Source organism: Hippocampus guttulatus, chromosome 18 (genome assembly GCF_054856545.1).
Source record: "Hippocampus guttulatus isolate MCC_2025c chromosome 18, RoL_Hgut_1.0, whole genome shotgun sequence".
Taxonomy (NCBI): domain Eukaryota; kingdom Metazoa; phylum Chordata; class Actinopteri; order Syngnathiformes; family Syngnathidae; genus Hippocampus; species Hippocampus guttulatus.
Window position 1 is genome coordinate 10,423,000 of NC_141278.1, and position 21,210 is coordinate 10,444,209.

At 43.8% G+C, this 21,210-nt stretch overlaps 2 protein-coding genes across 3 annotated transcripts in view; both read right to left on the reverse strand.

Annotated features, from left to right (window-relative positions):
• The window catches only part of chd4a (chromodomain helicase DNA binding protein 4a), a 29,624-nt gene extending 25,392 nt beyond the window's left edge, over positions 1-4,232 (reverse strand). For both annotated transcript variants that reach the window (XM_086136473.1, XM_086136472.1), the window contains exons 1-3: positions 3,981-4,232; positions 3,433-3,593; positions 880-989 (exon numbers count right to left, since the gene is read on the reverse strand). In XM_086136473.1, the coding sequence (XP_085992599.1) occupies positions 880-989; positions 3,433-3,496 (174 nt within the window). In that variant the 5' untranslated portion in view covers positions 3,497-3,593; positions 3,981-4,232. The remainder of the gene's footprint in view (positions 1-879; positions 990-3,432; positions 3,594-3,980) is intronic.
• A 7,474-nt stretch (positions 4,233-11,706) lies between these two features.
• Positions 11,707-18,845, reverse strand: LOC147191176 (cell division control protein 42 homolog). The gene is made up of 6 exons (XM_086136441.1): positions 18,735-18,845; positions 15,650-15,754; positions 14,638-14,710; positions 14,460-14,569; positions 14,134-14,331; positions 11,707-13,590 (listed from the first exon to the last, which is right to left on the reverse strand). The coding sequence occupies exons 2-6, from the start codon at positions 15,752-15,754 to the stop codon at positions 13,501-13,503; spliced, it is 576 nt and encodes a 191-aa protein (XP_085992567.1). The 5' UTR covers positions 18,735-18,845; the 3' UTR covers positions 11,707-13,500.
• Positions 18,846-21,210: the final 2,365 nt, after the last annotated feature.

Genomic DNA, 21,210 nt, shown 5'->3' on the forward strand with positions numbered 1-21,210 from the left:
GCATGAAAGCCAAAAAGAAGCATTTAAGGCAGAGGTGGGCAAACTACGGCCCACGGGCCAAATCCGGCCCGTTGGTCTTTTTAATCCGGCCCGCCGAAGTTTGGTACACAATTAAGGTTCGATGTCAACGACTGCATTCATTTCATTTGGACTTGTAATGACAGGCATTTCAACGCCAGGTGGCACAGTTACTTGAAGTTGCAGAGCACAGGGAGGAAGGGGGAGACGATACGGAAGCCCGCAGTAGCGCCAAGTCAAGCAAATCCCGTTCGATACGACGGAATAATGTACTCTTAAAGTCTGAAAAACGTGCCAAGAAATGCAAAATACTGCTTTTTAAATAAAGAAATCCAATTAATATTATGTCGAATTTAGTTCACCCTTTTGATCCGGCCCTCCATAATATTTTCTGGTTCTCATGTGGCCCTATGCAAAAAATAATTGCCCACCCCTGATTTAAGGGGTATGCAGAACCTTTTTTTTTCTTCAAAACAGTGATATCATGTTTCTAATACTACGAAATACCAGACTACAAAAGGCAAGGCAAATATTACACATGATAAAAGTCTCACAGCACACCAAACTGAAATTTCACAAAATTCAAATTGATAATAGTATTGATGTGCTCTCCCTGTCGGAAAACTTTGCGGCATAAACAAGACATGACTTCTAGAAGTCAGATTGGATCATTTTCAATGGAAAAATCACTGTTCTTTGTGACGAATACATACAAATACAAAAGCGTGAGTAACGTAATCCAGATGAGTGTATGATCTAATACTTTGTGAATAAATAATGAATAAAATTAGATACAAAAGCGTAATCTGGTACAGAGGTACTCTCGAGTTTCTGTTCATCGTCCCTGAGCAAGTAACACACCTCTCGACGCGAGCGCCGCTTGCTGCCTTTACTCTCCCGACTCTTCTTGGCCTTCTTCTTCTTCTTCACCTTCTGCGTCTCATTCTCTGAAATCTCCTCGTCTTCATCATCTACAGATCGGGCGAGCAGAGAACGCGAATCAGGACAAAATGCACACAAGTGGTGTGAGTGGCTGTGCGTTAAAAAAAAAAAAAAAACACAATCAAAAGATGTGACTGTTTGCTTGCTTTTTGTTCCTCATGATCCAAGAGACACAAATTGACAGAGGTTGTTGACTTTTATAGTCAGTCACAAGCCTCGGACATGTTCTCAGTTTAGTTAGGTGGTTTGAACTGGGAGGAACTTTCAGGACTTCCCGAACAGATCAGTTCTAGATTGAAATCATCGATCCATCAGGTATAACAGAGGATTTCAGGATGTCACCGTGTGTTGTATGAAACATTATTTTATTCTTATTCAGTTAATCTATTTGATAAAACAATTTCATTGGTAAATCAGGCCATTATTTCTGACACCACACTCATGATTCCTTCATGGGTGTAAAACCTAAACTCAAAATCACGCCTTCCGCTTTATGGTTTATTATTGAAGGCAAACATCACATGATTGTTTAATCGAAACAATCTGTTTACGGTTAAGATCATCAAATTGGCTGTATGCAGGCGGCTGAACGGACAATTTCATCTTTTATTTATCCAAATGGCGGAATTCACAAATAGGCTGACTTTGCAATTGATTTTTTTCCCCCTAAGATGGCACCAGAGTAGGCATTCGTTGGCAAGTGCTCTGCAAGAGCCTTGCTTTTTTTTCTTGTTTTTGTGTTTTGTTTTTTGTCACATGGTGTTTGTTGTTACGTCGTGTGGACCTGATATGGATTGTTTTCAGCATTTTTTGGCCATGACATTCGTCAAAAGGAGAATAATCTGCGCTTGGTGGTTGCGCCTTCTTGGCAGCATCTGTGTACCAGCACTGATCTTGATTGGGAGGAATGTCTGCACCATTTGACTGCCAGTACCGGACAGCCCCGGGGCACTTGTGTTTTTTGCGCCTATAATGGGCAGCATTTTTCACAGCCCTGTTTTGTTCAAAGGAAATGTCGGTGCTCTTGGACAGTCTGGGGCTGGATGGATGGATGGCTTGTGGAGCCGACGATGAGAAGAAAGGAGCGCCAGCGTAGAGCGCAGATGCGTATGTGGAACTGAGAGTCGCCGCTTGGAACTGAAGCGGATTTACATGGGACAGGAGATGTGAGCCAATCTCTTTTTCGTCAATGGACGCTACAGCTTCTTGTTTGCTTTCAAACTTAGCTTGGAGCAGACGTGCACATTTTCAGCATGTCATCTTTGAGCCACTGATGAAAGGACACTTTGATTCTCTCCTCTTTCATCAAGAACTGTTTCAAACAACAAGGTGTATGCAGAAAAAGTGGTTAACATTGCATGACTGTTTGTGTCTTATGTGTTGTGTTGTATGATTAGTCATTTTATGTTAACTGTTCTGTTGATGACGGCGTGGGTACCCGCAGCGGCTCCCCTCTCTCTTGTGGTTGAGAGGAAAGAAATTTCTTCTGTGCTGTATGTTGCACATAGAGCATATTTGACAATAAAGTTGACTTGACTTGAGTAAACTGTTTTGTCAATGCAGGAGTTCATGTCTCTGGCAAACTAAGACTTCCTTCAAGGGCTTAAAACAGGAAATTATGATCATCGTTTAATTGAAACGTTTTCAGTTTCGCACATGAAAGTGTCTCTATGTCGGAAGATGGAGGAACAACTTCATTAGTCATATAATGTCCAGGCAGATGTTTGTTGTTTCGTTTATCGAAGGAATTTCTTAACACCGACTGACTTGACCAAAAGACAATAAGGGATTAGAACCGAAATTAATCCTTTTTCCATTGTATCTTAATGAAAGCGAACACGGATGAAGTGAAATGCACTTTAGCACTGAGAGCTAACTAGTGCGGACGACTTGTTCTCGGCGTTCGCCGCCCCATTAAGAGCCATTGTAAACACACCATTATGTTAGTACTTGACAGGATAGTCGTGGTAATAACGTTGTCGAGTTAAAAGTGGACACTTTCTGTGTGTTCTCTCTCCATTTTCAGTTGTCGCCAGGCGAGCAAGCAAGCAGGCAGGCAAGCAAGCACGAGGAGGGAAGCTGCTGCCGAACGTCATCCGACAGCTTCCAAGCTAACTGGCTGCCTCCATCTTGTCATCGACACGTAAAAAAAGGAAGAAAAAAATACCGGTACCAAGGCCCCGGCGGGAACACATCGCCGTGACTTATCGGCGGACCAGCCGCGTTCTTTTGGCCAGGGAAAAACAATGACATTCGTGCTCAGATTCGGGAAGAATTCAACGACGTTTAATCGAGAAGGAAAGGAGAGCGTAGGCGTTCAACGGCCGTCGAGCTACCGTGAGCGAGCCGGTAGTTAGCCGCTAAGTGCTAAGTGGACATGAGTGGGTCTGAACGTGACAAAACGCGAGCAGCCAGTCGGAACATTAGCACGCAGTGGCTAACGAGGCAAGCTCGCCGTCGTCGTCGTCTTACCTTGCATTAAGCGATCCTGCGGGGCGGTTCCGTATTCGTCCCTGTCGTCCTCGCTCCCAGACATCGGAAACTTTTGGGCTATTTAGCTAGCTTGAGCTAACTAAATAAAAAGTTGGTTTGTACAATAACAATCCAGAGTTGGATGCCAGCGTTCGTCGAATCTTTCCAAAAGACGCCGAGGAGAGGAGCCGGTCGGGATTCCGTCAAAGGGAACGGACACAAGAACAAAACAAGAAAACGGAAGGGGAGATTTAGCAAATGGCAAAAGCCGGTCGGCCGGCCAGAGGCACACAAAACAGTCGGCACGCCGGACAACGATACATTTGATTTGAAGGGAACATGTCGAACAGATTAGCTACCGGCTCTCGTTAGCCCCCCCCCCCCTCCTACACACACACACACACACTAGCATGCTTGCTAGCTCGAGGTTGACCCATTCACGTTTTGCGGCCAAACTCAACGAACGAGCTCGCCAATGAAGAAGGGTTGACGACGCGCCATCATCTCAGCGCCACGAGAGTCCATTCAAGGGAAAGTAGCATACTCACAACTTAACTGCACACTCTTGTTTCCCTCCCCTTCCAAAAAAGAAAAAAGTCCAGCCTCAGTTGTTGTCACAATAGTTGGCGGGCGCTCCTTTGTTCAGGTAACGGTGCTGGCGGATTTTCAGCAGATTTCCTTGTTTTTTTGGTTTGTTTGTGTTTTTATTTTGTGCTACTGCGTGTGCGCACGACGTCGTTCGTCTCCTTTTTCGATCTCGCACACTACACACGCCCCGCGCGCGCGCACGCACACACAAAGAGATCAGGGGGTAGGCATCCCATAATATCCCCCCCCCTTTGCCGCACACACATCCACACTTGACTCCCCCCTCCCCCACTCTGCATAGTTACCTTGCAACATACAGACCATAATATTCAACTCACCCCCTCCCTTTCAGTATCTTCCCCATTCCTCCGTGCACCCCCCTCCCATGGTAACCAGGGTTACCATGGTGACGCTCCCCCTCCCACTTCTGCTGACATCCCATAATAGCCACGCGCGCAGTCACTAACATCCCACAATAAGCATAACTCCCCCCCCCCAAAAAAAATGCGCGATAGGAGGGGGAGGACAAGTCGTCACATGGCAACTGTGCGCGCCACATGACTGCTGACTTGCGCGTGCACGCTCACTTGAGTGCGTGTGCACGCGCGCTTGTGTACTGTACTGTAAATTGACTGCACGCACGCCAGAGTGACAGGCTGAGCCCTTTACGGGGATTTGAAGGGTGACCCAGGTGACCCCCCCACCACCACCTTTTGCTGAGCTGTTTTGTATAGACTTCACATTGTTTATAAACAACAGGCCCAGACTACTTCCAGGTGATTGACTACTGAAAACCCTCCAGAAAAACTTGCACTGGCAGACTTTCCTCCAAAGGTTTTTTTTTTTTTAAAATAAAAAAGTCAAATTCAATCCCGTGGGTCAGATGGGTCAATCAAGCAGATGCCATCAATCACAGTCGGTTGAGGGTAAAAAATGCCATCATGAGATTTGTAGAAGCAGGAAAAGTTTGCCTTTGAGGAAAGAAACAAAACATTCTGGCGAGGCTGCTGGTGACGCTTTCAGCATCACAAGAGAGCATGCGGTTGCCATTAATCCGAGCAACAGAAAAGTCAACTAATTGGACACTTGCTCAAAACATCAGGACGACCACGGCGGAATTTGTGACACGAACTTTAAGCCGGTCAATTTTGGGTCAGTGTGTGGCCTGCCATTGGCTGGCGACCAGGAAGTTCACGGGAAAAAAAACGCAATTACAATTAAAAACAACTTTTTTTGGAAAAACAAAACCTATAATCAAGTGAAAAAAAATTCACTGGTTGTAAAAGTCACTCGAATTATGGTGGCAAGCAACCGGAGCATCCTGCCAGACATCTTTATGATGTCGTCTTGGGCGACCAATCCCAGCACTGATGAAGAGGAGCCAAGGTGTCAATCATGATCCAGTTGAGCAGAATGCTGGCCCACTTTCCTTTGTCCCGCCAAACTCAACTTGTTGTCTTTCATTCTTGGGTTGGCACAGCTGCCCCTCCCCCTACTGCTCTCCTTCCCGTGGACATGGTGCTCATGTGTGCTTTTGGGACGCGGGGGGGGGGGGGTAACATCCCATAATCTCCAATCGGAAGGATAGTCGGGGCAGTTGTCATAGGAACCTGGAGAAGAACCCCACACCCACCCCAACAGCACCTGTGCACAAGTGTGTGTTGCATAATGATAACATTTCTGAGGTGGGTTTTTTTTGGGGGGGGGTGACAGACTGTAAAAGTGCTCTTGTGCAGCTGGTCGCTATGGAGATAGGCAGGATGGAGGGGGGGGGCCTTCGCGGGGTGCAGAAAGACAGACAGGGTCAGATTACAATGCTAATCATCCCATACTCATCTTGCGATGACTGGACCAAGTTGTCGAGGATTGGGGAGGGTGGGGGGCATGAAAGGTGTGAAATATTTTGCAATTGGATTGCCTTGAAGGTTCTATGACGTATAATGAAATTAATCATTAATGATTTCTGTTTTGAAAGATTTTCAATGCCGGCTTCACTGAGAGCCCCAAAATAAGCATGAACACCGCATGGTCCAAGAGAGCAAGACCTTTGAAACACAGGAGATTGCGCAACTATTTGCTTGAAAAAAAATTTTCGAAAATGAGAATAAAGAACGTTATCTTCTTTGAAGCATGTAAATTGGTCGTAGGTGTAGTGCCAATTGTCGCCATGTGCCCTGCGAATGTGTGGCGACCAGTCCAGGGCGTAGCCTGCAAGCTAGCTAGCTAGTCGGGGCAAGCGACGACTTGATTATCAAACGATGGACAAGAATTTGACTCACGGATGGATCGTTCAAATTGTGATTGTCCGACTTTCATTTCAGCCTCTCGGATTTCTGAGGTTCGCCACGGAAGCCGACCGATTCTTTTTGTGTTTGGATGGTTTTCTGACCTCCATCCATTTTCTGATCCGCTAATCCTCACAAGGGCCGCGGGGGGTGCTGGAGCCTATCCCAGCCGTCTTCGGGCAGTTGCCAGCCGATCGCAGGGCACACAGAGACGAACAAACATCTGCACTCACACTCGCACCTTGGGACAATTTAGAGTGTTCAATCAGCCTGCCGTGCATGTTTTTGGAATGTGGGAGGAGACCGGAGTACCCGCAGAAAACCCACGCAGGAGAACATGCAAACTCCACACTGGTAGGCCGGAGCTGGAATCGAACCCGCTACCTCTGCATTGTGAGGTCGACACGCTAACTAACCACTGGACCACCGGGCCGCATATTTTCTGACCTGACCGAGCAAACTCGCAAGTGGATCACACTCAGGTTGTGCATTTTTGAGGGGAAAGACATTTAAAACCCGAGGATGTGATTCATCAATGCATGAATCGATCGTTCAAACAATTATATAAATAACGGTTGCAAGCCCTTACAAATCAGCTGATGCGCTTGGAAACTATTTCACGGTTACGATGATGAAATCACTGTTGTCCTTCATTCGATGGAAATGGATAACGAAGAATCAAATGCAAAAAATAGGAAGAAATCATTTTGTCTGACTTGACGCATCGATCGGCCGTCATTTGGGGGACAGATTTCCGTTTTGCCGGCAGCCTTAGCTCGTTTCGTTCCCCTTGCGGCACGTTTGCTTGTTCATATGTCTCCTCTCTGTGATGTCACATTCACATTGTCTGTGTGTGGGGGGGGGGAGTGTCGGGCACAAAAAAAGGCGTCTTCCCCTCCCCCTGCCTTCGAATGCAGATATCCCATAATATGCCCCCCCCCCTCCTTTCACTGCTCGGCCTGCTACACCATAATAATCACAAACTATGCCCCCCCCAACCCCCTTCCGCCGCCCACCATCATCATTTCCTTGTCTTAAAGGCTCTTCAAGTGCAGCTCGTATGCAACTGCGGAGCCACTTGAAAAGCTGCAAATACCCACAAGGCCTTTGTCGCCGCTGCCCCCCGCCCGCCGCTGCCATCGCACTGACGACGCGTCTACTTTGCTGACTTCCACGCCAGAGTCAAAGTGGACCCAGTTGACCGCAAGAAAGAAAAATTGGTCTCGTTCCCGTCAAAGATGAAGCCCGCCGCCCACGGGAAATGTCAACAGAAGCTAAGCATGAAACCGGCCTCGCGTATTCATGAACGCGTTTGCATTGAATGAATCATTGCGAAAACCGACGTCGAAGGCGAACGAAGCCTTTCCATGACAATGACGGGCGCCGACGTGGTAACGTGGAACAGTCCCAAATAGTTGACATCAGAGTGAAACCAAGTGCGCATGTCAAGAAGAATCATGACATTGACCGTAAAGTTGAAACCAAGTTCAACTTCGACGAACAATCGAACTTTGACAAACAAAACTGGACGCAAAAGTTAAAGAAAGGGCGCGTTTAGGTGAAACTGTGCTAAAGTTGCGGCTGCTAGCGCGTACGAAAGCACGTACGAGACACCAGGAGCTTTTTAGTACTTCTAGCTCACATCCTCACGCACACGCTGCACACCAATCTCCTGACCCACAAGCAAATGCTTGAAGGCCTGATAACCCCCCCCCCCACCCCCATACACACACACACGCATGCACCCTCAAAACACACAACTCAATCCCTCCACCTTTCCACGCAGGCACACACCCATTTCCCCTCCCCCTCCCATTCCATACCCAGGCACGTCTTGACAAAACAAAGAACACCCCATAATAAGCAGTCACACAGTATGCATGGCAACCACTTATGTCACAGATGACTTCCATGCGTGCGTGCGCGCGCACACGCGGTGCAAAAAATCAGAGGCGCGATGCGGCCGCAATGACACTTCCACAGATACACAATCCACGTGGCGCACGCACGCGCAACCGAGGGAACCCGATGTGGAAGCATGACCTAACGCACGCACGCGAAGGCGGTTGAGAAATAACATTCGATGACAGATGCAGATGAACACAAAACGACACACCGGGTCATTGCGTGTCCTTCCATTTTCTACAACGTGCTCACACACGATGCGTCCAACTATAACAATGACAGGCCGACAGACACAATGCAGCCACAACTACACATCCAGAGATACAACTACTACACAGCCACAAGGTACGTGCGCGCGCACGCACGCACACACACACACACACACACACACACACACACACACACACACAATGTAAAGACTTGCCTAAAACCACACACACACTACCAAACGAACACAACATTAAAACAGGACTAAGTAAACACACACACACACACACGCACACTCACAGGACCAGAATGTAAAATTTTGCCTAAAACCACACACACACTACCACAGGAACACAACATAAAAAACAGGACGACTATACACACAAAAACACACACACACAGGACCACAATGTAAAAAATTGCCTAAAACCACACACACACTACCACAGGAACACAACATAAAAAAACAGGATGAACTATACACACAAAAACACACACACACACACATTGTAAAGACTTGCCTAAAACCACACACACTACCAAAGGAACACAACATAACAGGACTAAGTACACAAGCACACACACACACGCACACACACTCGAGCGGACAAACACAAGATAAAATTAGAATAAAACTACACACACACTCCCAACTTCACTGACACCAGTGTAATCAGGCACACTCGCACATGTGACATGAGTCAAACATAGAGGCACATAAATTGCCCAATGGCAACACACACACAGACACACGATTGTGTCAACACAGGTGCCATTGTGTGCAACACCGTCGCACACAATGTGTCCTCCTCCTGCGCAACTTACACCCGCGTGCGTGTAAGTCCTTCAAGACAAGTAAAAAAAATTTTTTAAAATCAGCAAGGTCAGGTTTCTGTCCAATGATGCAACAGTCACCCCCCACCCCCAGCGCCTTCTTTAAGCTGGTCGCCCGTGGCAACGTGCTTTTAATCAGGTCAGGCGACCATCCCATAATGTTGAGCGGCGAGCGAGGAGGCGCCAAAGTGGAAAAGTGTCACGGGCTGAATGAGCAGCCAGACAAGATGGCCGCCACATATATCCAAGCTGACTCATCTGGTGGCACGCATGCACAGGTTGCTTTGCGCTTGCGGGCCGATCAGAGGAGCTGGTATCCAAGCTTTCTTTTCCTGTGCATGTCTTCTACATTGGCTATCAAAAGTCAACACACCCCTGTTCAAATGAGGCGTTTTTGTCAGACCAGAAAAATGTAAGATGACCTCTCAAAAGTTTTGACCATTAATCTGACCCGAAGGCCGTCACAACATTCTCTATCCAAATCGGTGTGATCACATGCTTGCAAAAGTGTGTGCCCCCACCCCCAACCCACACCTGCCACCATTTCAAGGGCCTCTCTGATAAAAGGCCAAATAAAATCCAGAAGTTCGAGTAGGCTTTTCCTGACAGAGGGCTGAAGATTCTGTGCTAACGTTGACTGCTAATTGCTCTGCGTAACTTAGGGTTGCTGCACTTTTGGAATTCTAGACAAGTTCAACCTTGGTATCATTATTGCACCACAAACATATTTCCACCATGCACATTTGAGAGAAACAGTATGAAGTGTTTTGTTTTTTTCAAATTACTTCGCCACATAAGACAGGAGATTGTTGTTACAGGTGCTTAACAGCCAGTACTTGCTAGAAATTCTCTCTTGCCAGCCTCCCTGACCAGTTTGCTTCTCGCGGAGAGCGTCTTGAGCTGTAGGATGTCATTTACAAAGCCTTCCCAAAAAGCATACTAGAAGATCTGAACTTTACTTGGTGTTGATCAGAGGCACTTGAAATGGAGGCAGTATGCGCGGCTTCCCTTTGAGCACTTCGAATGTGCTTGGAGCACATAGGCAGCTACAAGAGGGTGTGCACACTTGTGCAACGGCAGCTCACTTTTTTTTTCTCCAAATGAGTTGGACAGGCTGTGGATCACATTAAAATTTTCTGTCCATTCAGTCATGCACGTCACCAACAATTGACAGTTTCTTACAATTAAGGTATTATTAGGAGTTCGACTTGTTATCATCACAACTATCTTTTAACGGAGTGTATTTCAATCTTTTTCGAGCCAAGGCACATTTCTTTCATTGAAAAAATCCCGCGGCACACCACTAGCTGAAAATGTGAAAAAAAAGCTTATTTGAACAAATTAAGTGTTATTTTGTTATTATTAGCGTTTTTTTAAACATTTAAGTATAACATTATGTTAGAACACCTTGAATAGGAATCAAATAAACATCAATCAAATATTTTATAATCTTTCATATTTATTCTCACTCAGTGTGATAAATGGTTTGGATGAACACTGTTTTAACGGACACTCTTTTTGTACACGACAGTATGCTGTAAACAGGCTACCGCAACATTTTTCGAGTACTCTAATTCTTTTTAGTGTTGTTGTGGGGGCGGGACTCTGAAAGGCGGAAGTGATGCGTGATGGGGAAGGAGGGGGCGGTATGACAAAGTTATGCATCTGCCAATCAAAATGAAGCCATCTCATTTGAATAACGTTCACTCTCAAAGGCAGGGCAGGCCCGCCCCCTGGAGCTCACTGAAAGGTACTGCATCACATCATCACCTGGAAAACTCTCCCTTCATTTCACACCCAAATATTAAGATACTCATTCCAATCCCTCCAGGGGAACATTTGTATTATTTACAGTGCTATTTTGCTGTCGGGCTCAAACTTCCTGTTTGTCTGGGTCAGATTTGCTATGTGCGTGGTTGAAGCTCTTGCCTGTCCGACAGAGGAATTTAACAAAGTCAATAGAGTGACTAATCTTGACAGGCGTTTCCTGGCGGAAGTCAAACGCACTGCCAGTTGTCTTCAGCTCAAACTCTCAGGAAATCACTTTTGTTTTTTTTTCTCATGCCTTCCCGCGCGGCTCCGATTGTTTCAAGCGTCCTTTGGTTAAAGGTTCATAATCCAGACGTTAATTGGAGCCTACCCGCAATTAAAATCGGAGTTGGTTTTGCCATGCCCATTGTTCACAGTCTGCCGAACTGGAAAATAAGAGCAAGAAGCATTCAAGGAGTATATTTCCAGCGTCACCCGTGGGAGCAGGCTTCTTCTTCATTGAGAACAAAGATAAGACATCGAGACCTTGTGTTGATTCAATTGGAATGTCATTCCCCTGTTACATGCCCTTTGCCCCCAAAAATGTGAAATCAATTGATAGATTTAGTTAAAACAGAGAGTGAGAACAAATGTGTCAATCACTATAAGGAGAAATAGGAAAGAACAAGAGTCAGGTCTTTTGTGTCTTTTTTCCATTATTATGTTTATTTGCCAGCAGATTTTTTATTTTTTAGTCATAGTTGTCACAAAGTCAAAGCGAAGAACAAAAATTGTGAATGACACTATTTCTGGCCAACTTTACAAAGACCATGAAAAAAAAAAAAAAAAAAGTCCTACATAATTTCTTCTGACACTCTACTGGCCGAAGGAGGGCACTCAAGTTGAGCTCCTCAAGAGGTACTAAGTGCTATTGCACGACAGATTGCACCAGGGAGGTGTACAGCCAACTCCCAATAAATTGCACTTCGTTTTGGCGCCCACGCTACATTGCACATTTCAAAGCCATCTTTTTTTTTTAAACGTGTTTTTACAGAACAGTGCACCCTCGCATATTTGCAGTTTTAAGAGAACCTTTATTCGTCTCACAATGGAGAAATTTCAATTGTTATATATTTCTTTATATATTTTTTTGCGGGGATGTTTTTTTTTTTTGTTTGCTTGTTGGAACACCAACTCCCATTTTTTTGTGTAAAACACCAAGTGGTGGTATTGTCCTACTTATTCACAACATTTTGGAGTAAAAAAGAAAAGAAAAAAAAAATATATATATATATATACAGTCAAACCTCTGTTTTCGAACGTTTCTGTTCTCGACCAAATCGGTTTTCGACCAAAAATTTCGAGTTTTTTATGCCTCGGGTTACGACCGAAAATCAGTTCTCGACCAAACTGAGCGCACTTGAATGCGCCACTTGACTCCTCTCGCCTTCCTTACACGAGGAAGTGACGCTTCCTCGTGTAGCGTTCCATTGTGAGCAGACGTGTTCAATAAAGATTTTTTTTGGTTTTTTTTTTTTTAAGAGCGTGGTTTCGGTTTTCGAACAAATCGGGTTTTCGAACAGCCTTCTGGAACGGATTATGGTCGAAAACCGAGGTATGTACATTGGGCCCGGTCACAAATTTGATACATATACATACATACATACTGTATATATTTGTGACCGGGCCCAATGTACACCAATTGAGATTTGCAAAAAAGGTCGGTGCGTCAATCAATGAATAACTCTGGCTGTTGTTTATAAAAAACATTCCATTCAAAGTATGATCCATGTACATGGATGTAATCCTGTACGAAAACATTCAAACTATATGAGTGCATGGATGGAATCCATCATGGTTTGCAACTGACAATGCTGCCGATAGAACGTGTGGAGTGGCCGACAACGCAACTTAGCAATGACAATGTAGGACATCAACCCGTTGTAACAGTTGTAGGGAACTCCGGTTCCTCGAGAGCCAAATCCTGCCCGTTTAAAAAGCTACTCCAACACACCTGATTCAATTGTTCATGATCGTTTCAGGCCTTTCCAGCTGATGATGAGCTGATCATTTGTAGTGTATGCGGTAAAAGTGGTTAAAATTGCCTAACTGTCCATGTTTTATTTTATATGTTGTGTTTGTTACAGCTGCGGCTGTTGTGAAAGAGCAATATGAGTAACGATGGATTGTATTGGATTAAAAATTGAGAATCGTCCGCATGCGTCTTCAATCAATTCTGTTTGCGTTCACCTGGCAATCCTGTTGGACGCACAGATGCGGCTTTGGAAGATGAACAAAGCCTAAAGATGGCAAGTTGAGTGACGTGTGGTCAGAGTTTTTCTGAGGCAAATGTTTCCCAGGTGGCAAAGACAACAAAGCCACCTCCACGTGTGTCGCGCCGTATGCTTAGAGACTACGCCCACCCAGGAAGCCCCGCCCACCCAGCAAGCCCCACCCACCAAGGTTCACCTGACCGTCCGCTTCCAGGCCGAACTGCGTGTTAGAGCAGGACGCAATGCCGCTTAGGTCTGGTCTCGGGAGGCTCCAGGGCCGCCAGGATGGCCTCGTCAAACACGTTCTTCAGGCCCCTCTGAGCGAGAACACAAAATCATCGTCAACACATTCAGCGCAGAAAGAAAACTTGCCCATTGGCCCCGCCCACCATTTATTTGTGGCTTCTGTTGTGGTAAGTTCATCCCCGCCGATTTTGTGAACAAAAGCCCTGTCTGCGGTGTCAGCGTGACAATTTTTCAAAGAGCAGCTTTAATTCAATTTCTCGCTCAGAACGAGATGTAATGAGAGGAATCATTTTGTCGTCGCTTGCGAATGTCAGCTAAGGAGCCCAAGTGGAAGGCGGTGACGCTGAATATTGCCAAAGACTTATTCGTCGACTTCTCACAAAAAGTGGGGAGCTATTCTGCCGCACACCAAGGGACTTTTTTTTTAGTTTATTTATCATTAATATGGGTTGGGGGGGGGCACCCCAAAAAAAAAAATCAACTCCTGATACATTTTTCAGGCATCAGGCGCAATATTCCATCTCCAAAAATGTTGAATTTTGGACAAAGTAAAATTGGACAAAAATATTTTTTTCTGACCTTGACCGGGCAGCCCGCCTCCACCCCCAACTCACCTGCTTAAGCGCCGAACACTCAACATATTTGACGGCACGGAGCTCCCGTGCCAGCTTGTCGCCCATCTCGGCGTTCAGCGCGCGCTGCTTGTTCTTGGCCAGCTTCTCCAGCGTGTTGCCATCGTCTCTCAGATCCACTTGCGTGCCCACCAGCAGGAAGGGCGTCCGCGGGCAGTGGTGGGAGATCTCGGGCACCCACTGTGACGAGATGTCATCACTCTTGAGAATGGCATTTCGCTGAACCCCAAACAGCCTTTGTGAAGTAAACACCATGAAAATGACATGCGGAGGCTCGGCTAGAATCAGCCGGCAGCTCTGCGAGCAACCTTCTCGCGGACGTTCTCAAAGGACGAAGGAGACACGACAGAGAAGCAGACGAGGAAGATGTCCGTCTGAGAGTAGCTCAGCGGCCGCAGCCTGTCGTAGTCCTCCTGGCCTGCGGGGCGACACGCGGCCATCAACAAGGTGCGCCACGACAGACGCTCGAATGTGCGCTGGCCTTACCTGCCGTGTCAAAGAGTCCCAAAGTGTACGGCTCGCCGCCGATCATCACCGTCACGGCATAGTTGTCGAACACCTGCACGCAGAGGAGGAGGAGGTTACGCTTGAGGCTCGAAAAGGGTCAAAGTTGAATGTGGAGGCAGCAGCGTTGTTTGTGGCTATTGACAAAGCACCACAATAACTGTTTGACCAAAAAAGAAAAAAAAAAAAAAAGGTTGAATTTTTGGGGGATAACACTGTATATTTTGGGAAAAAAAAGTCATACTTAACTCATTCACTCCCAAAGACGTTTTTATACGTCTTTTCAGACTTGGTCCAGAATTGGCTGGTACTGAATGAGTTAAAAATAAAAAAAACCTTCAGTCTTATTTTTCCCAGAAAAAAAGTAAGAATGTAATAATGAAACGCTAAAAAGGAACAAAAGGTTAAAAATTGTAAAGTCTGTTTCTGACAAAAAATACAATACAATATGTCTCTTATTGATTACATATGAGAATTTTAAATTTTGGTCGAGATTTTAGCAAGCAGCATGGAAGTAGACATGTTTGATTTGCTTTCGCAGGCCACGTAAAATGATGTGGCGGGCCAGATCTGGCCCCCGGGCCTTGAGTTTGACACATGTGGTGTAGTGGTACACACGCCGGACCTGTGTGAGGGCAGCATGGGATCTGTTCCTACTCAGCGACGGTGTGAATGGTCTTTTGTCTCTGTATGTGCTCTGCGACTGACTGGGTGACCAGTTCAGCATTAAAAAACAAAAAACAAAACCTCCCGCCTAATCTGAAAGATCAGCACCCTGACCAACATCGCAGTGGGTTGGGTCATTTTCTATTGGAACTGCATTATTACATCATGCCGACAGGTCGCTTGAAAGAAAAGCGCAGGGAAAATAAGCCAGCGTTTTTCAAGGGGAGGAAGTGAATGAGCGCGACACGTCATTCAACCAAATGATATAGCTGACGGAAAGTGTTAGTTTGAGCCCGGAGGTAACGAAAGAAAGACGTTTGCGCCTGACCGTGGGGACGTATTGCGACGGGAACTTGCTGGTGGTGTAGGAGATGAGCAGGCAGGTCTTGCCCACGGCGCCGTCGCCCACCACCACGCATTTGATGCTCTGCATCTGAAGAGTAGAAAAAGACCACAATCATGAGAACAATTCACAAGAGTAACCCCGAACTAGAGAATGGAACTTGTGTGGAAATTGTGCGAGAATGCTCAAAGTTGAAGATGAGTCGGACTCCCGTAAAACTCATTTATTTGTGTAGGAATTGGAGTGAGGCGCTAAGGGTGTTAAATCTCTCTTCATTGGACAATTTGACGGTGAAAGTTTGGGAATGCTCTGAAAACTACGTACAGGATGTCGGAACATCCACCTGGACATTTGCCAGTCAAGAGCTAACGCAACTCAACTCTTATTTAAAGAGCACTTGAAAAACAACCCGCAGCGATGGAACGCACCTCGTCATTAGTTCCCTCTGGTTGGCCATAATTAGCTCATCGTCATCACCATGACGAGTTCAGCACTTATGCCAACAGCAGCAGTCTTCGCTCAATGTTAACCTACTTGTTACTTTTACTTACGGATTTTGATTAGAAGAAACGCCCATGCTCTGAGGTACCTTGTTCCTGTTTTGCAAGGTGATCTGTGATGAGCCTGTTGTGTGGTTTCACGTGTGTAAACAAAAAAAAAGTCACTTCAAGGGCATTTCTTTGGTGTGATTTTCCAAATGTTCAACTTCTTTGTGTGTGTGGTTTTTTTTTAGTTCAAGTGACATTGGAGAATCAGATTTTGTCTATTTTATGTTAATGCTCGTTTAAAAAAAATAATACGTTGGTTAGTTACAAGTAACTCAGTAAACGAGTAGTTTCTTATCAAGTACTTCTTCCAAATCACTTTTGATATTGTGTTCTATTATTCTTTCGTAACAGTACTCTAACTTAAGTACATACAAACAAATTTAAAAACTGGTTCGACAGAAATAAATTGTCACTTAACTTGAAAAAAAGTTAAATGTTTTTGGCACAAGACCAATCAAACACCAAGCTAAAATTATGGTAAACTCAAATGAGATAGATTCGTAATAGACTCAAAACTATGTTGGAAGCCACATATCGATAACGCAAAAAGAAAAATAGCCAAAACCATAGGGATCCTCTACAAAACCAAGGATGTGCTAAATAAGAGATCTTTGTACACATTATACTCTTCATTATTATTACCATATATGACCTACTGTGTGGAAATGTCTGTAAAACAAACACACTCCCTATTCTAAAACTACAAAAAAAAGCAATTCGAATTATTCATAGATCAAAATATACAGAACCCACAAATCCACTATTTATCAAATTAAATCGTTTTATGACCTAGTTGACTAGTCGCCCAATTAATGTACAAAGCACACAATAACCTGCTCTGCCAAAACATTCTGAAGTTTTTCAAAATTCGAGAAAGCTGCTATGAATTAAGAGGTACCAACTTATTCAAAAACCCCAAAACAAGAACAAACATCAAGCAAAGAAGTGTATCTGTCAAAGGTGTTAATCTGTGGAATAATTTCGAAACGGACCTGAAAATGAGTAAATCGCTTGCTGAGTTCAAAATCAAATTCAAAAAAATAGTACAAACTACCTACATCAATCAGAGTTAAGGTGATAAATTCTAAACATTAATTAAAGATAATAATAAATCAGAATTAAGTTGATAAATAGAGAAAGGTACTGCAATATCCATTATGAATACAAAAGAAAATTGACACAAGAGTGCCAGGGTGTGTATGTACAAAATCCCGATACAACTAAAAGTTGTAAAAATATCACCGTTAAGGGTAAAGCATGAGCCTTAATGGAGACTTCTTTTTTCTTACTTTCTTTCTTTTTTGATTGATATAAAAAGGATCTATTTATATATAGATACATAACACGGGGTAGGAAGAGATACGTTTTTTACTTCTTCCTACTGCCTTGAACATAATTGTGTTGAATGACGACTGATTCTTTCCTTTTTACTATTTTACTTACCTTACTTTCTGTCAAATTATTACTGTATGTTTTATGTTCAATAAATAAACGAAACGAAACTATATTTCTCAACGTGACCCATCTCTGATGTAATGTAAGTAAGAAAAAGTATTTAGAAAAAGTCATGTACAAGCCTACTGCCAATGTCATACCTGTCAACTCATACGGTTTAGCCATAGTTCATACGGATTTTGTGGTGAATCTTACGTATATGGCCGTATCGCACAAATCAGACGGATTCTGAAAATTTCCGGGTTTTTTTTTTCACCAACTCCAAATGAGTTGGTGAAAAAAGTAACGCAGGATTACAACTCTGAACACAGTAATGCCACTAAGTAGAATGATGATTAGACATTAACCAGACATTGTATTATGGAAATCTACAATAAATATCATTGAAAATTTCGTGGGTTTTTTTTCTGCCGTTATTTTGACATATAAAATGCTTTGGAATGTTATAAGGATTTTTTGCTCTTTATAAGGATTTTTTTGGTAGTTTATACAGGTTGGCGCTCCGAAAAGTTGACAGGTATGCAATGTCAAGGCTGCTACTCTTTCATATTTAATGATAAAATAGTTCTCCATTTCTTTGTTTGCATAATCAAAAATATATGATTTGACTTTTTGTGGTTTTCTTTGGTTCAAGTGCGCCATAAATAGTCATTTAACAATTTAAGTAAGTTGGGGAGTGGTTAACATTAGTCGACTCTGGGCACGACCGAAACACATTTGACAAGTAAATGTAACGTAACGCAAAGTATTGTTATGCTAGTTAGGTGAGTCACATCCACCAAGTACACACCCACAACAAGCCAGCTTGCCACTTTTTGGGGGACAAACGACGCGTCAAAATTGCCATTAAAAAAATTGGGGACATTTTATTTATTTTTAAGATAACACAGTTAGCTGGTCAGCTTTAGCTGTCGAACTCGTAGTTTTCTCCAGTAATTGTGGTTTTCGTTTGGGTGCCGGTCGGTTGGTTTGGTTCGCTCATACGCACTTGGTTTTCTTTTCTCTGATGTATTCAGAAACGTGTCGATGGTGTGGTGAAAGTCGAATTTGTGCCCGAGTAATCCTACCTTCCTTGATGACTTTAAACCGCTGAACGCAGAAAAGCGTCGTGCTGCGTTCGAGTGCTTTTCGCCAATAGTTTCCGAGCCAGCGCGGGAATCAGGAAATGTGAGTAGCGTTGCGATTAAATCCCGTCGGACTTGTTCAGGTATTTTTGGATTGCTTTATAAAACCACATACTCTTAATTCAGGGGTTGATTCAGGAGGCGACAATAAGTCAAATGTAAACAATTTCAATTTTTAGCCGAAACAAAAGTACATGTATGCAGTATGTACTTGCTTCTAACAATATCGAATTTGTGTTTTTTCTTTTCAATTACTGTGGTTGGAAGTTGTTCACTTGGCTTGCATTGCGTCCTTGACCTAAAAGATCGTTTTTTTTTGTTACAAATATGCCTCCTTCCAATTTATTGTAATATTTAACTCACTCAGTGTATCTCTCAAATTGTGAGGTCGGTGCCAGCCATTTTTGACCATTTTGACAAATTTTTGAAGGCTTACAAAAAATTTAGTTCTCTACCTATATAAGCATGGAAACTACCAAAAGGTCTTTCCTGATGAAAGAAGAGGGGAAAAAAAATACATTTCTACTCTTTACCATTTTTTATTGCGCCCTGCGATTGACTGGCAACCGGTTCAGGGTGTCCCCCCCACCGACTGCCTGAAGACAGCTGAGATAGGCTCCATCACCCCCCGCCACCCCTGTGAGGATAAAGTGGTTTGGAAAATGGATGGATACCATTTTTTATCAAACAGCAGTAGGACATTGGTAAGTTTCTTGAAAATACATATTTTCAAGAAAAATACTGACAAAAAGAGGTTTTTGTAAAAGGATGCATTTCAAAGAGAACTTTCACATCGTTTTTTGTTTTTTTTTTTGCATTTGTGATACCTCAAATATCTAAATAATACTTTCCTACTAAATAACAACATAAGCAACCGAAAAAAGCACCCATGATCTCTGCATATTGAACTTTGTGTGTATTTGTGTGCCTGCGTGGGTGTGTTCACGCAGGCACACAAATACACACTTTTTATTTGAAAAAGCGCTATTGTAGAATTCTCTCCTGGTATTCATCCATCTTTCTCAACACCACACTGCGTACGCATGTCACCTCGCGATATGGGATCGCCCTACCACACCCCACACCCACTCACACTGTGCAACCAAGATCTGATCTAAGCCACTCTTGCTATCTGGTGGTACTTCATCATACTGAAATCATTGGACAGCCTCGATGAGGTGCACAAAGCCCTTTGGTTTTAGAAAAAAAAACAAAAAAACCATCCAAAACGTATTTATACATTTTGGCACTAAATTATTGGGTTTTTTATTGGTAATTAAATAATGTCACATTAATATAAGATAAGATAAGATAAGATAAGAAACCCTAGTCTAGCAATGGAGAAATTCCTGATTCACAGCAGCAAAGTTATGAAAGGAAGAAGTAGAACAACAAAATATAGGAGCTGCTGTATATATGTGCACCTATATTTTTGCTTGACTCCCTTGATCGATTTAAGTCCTCATCAAAAAGATCGATCAGCATTAGAACACTGAAAATGTAATGTCAGTTATTTTTACTCTACGCATTTCATTCTTTTCATGACAAAAAAAAAACAAAAAAGAGAATATACACAGTGGAACCTTTTAAAATATGAGATTAATGAATTCTGTGACCATGAATTGTCACTCAGAACATTTATCCATTCATTCATCTCCTGAACCGCTTTATCCTCACTAAGGTCGCGGGGGGTGCTGGAGCCTATCCCAGCTGCCTTCAGGCAGTAGGCGGGAGACTCCCCGAATTGGTTGCCAGCCAATCGCAGGGCACACAGAGACAAACAATCATGCACGCCCACACTCACACCTAGGGACAATTTAGCGCGTCCAATCAGCCTGCCATGCATGTTTTTGGAATGTGGGAGGAAACCGGAGTACCCAGAGAAAACCCACGCAGGCCCGGGGAGAACATGCAAACTCCACACAGGGAGGCCGGAGCCGGAATTGAACCCGGTACCTCTGCACTGTGAAGTCGACGTGCTAACCACTGGACTACCGGGCCGCCTCACTCAGAACACTGGAACAAAATTGAAATGAATGGAAATGCCATTAATCCAATCCAACCTCCCCAAAAACAAATTTAAATCTAGAGTTATGGGGGTTTTTCAAATGAGGGAACTAGCCCTCCTTGTAAAAAAAATACAAAATACATCAATACGTCATAATGACGTGGAATGAATTATTCAACAGTTTATGTATCAAGATGAATCCATTGCAGCGCTATTTGGTGTGCACCACTTAGTGGCAGCAGAGATTCAGTGATGCTAAAAAAATGACTCGGTAATCTGCAGAAAGATTACTTCTACTTTGCAGAGGATAAAGAATATATGCTTGCGGTTATTCTTATATCGAACGTGTCATTTTGTTGCAACACCATAGAAGGCTGGTATCTCAAATATTTGCTTGCAAGTGCAAGAAAA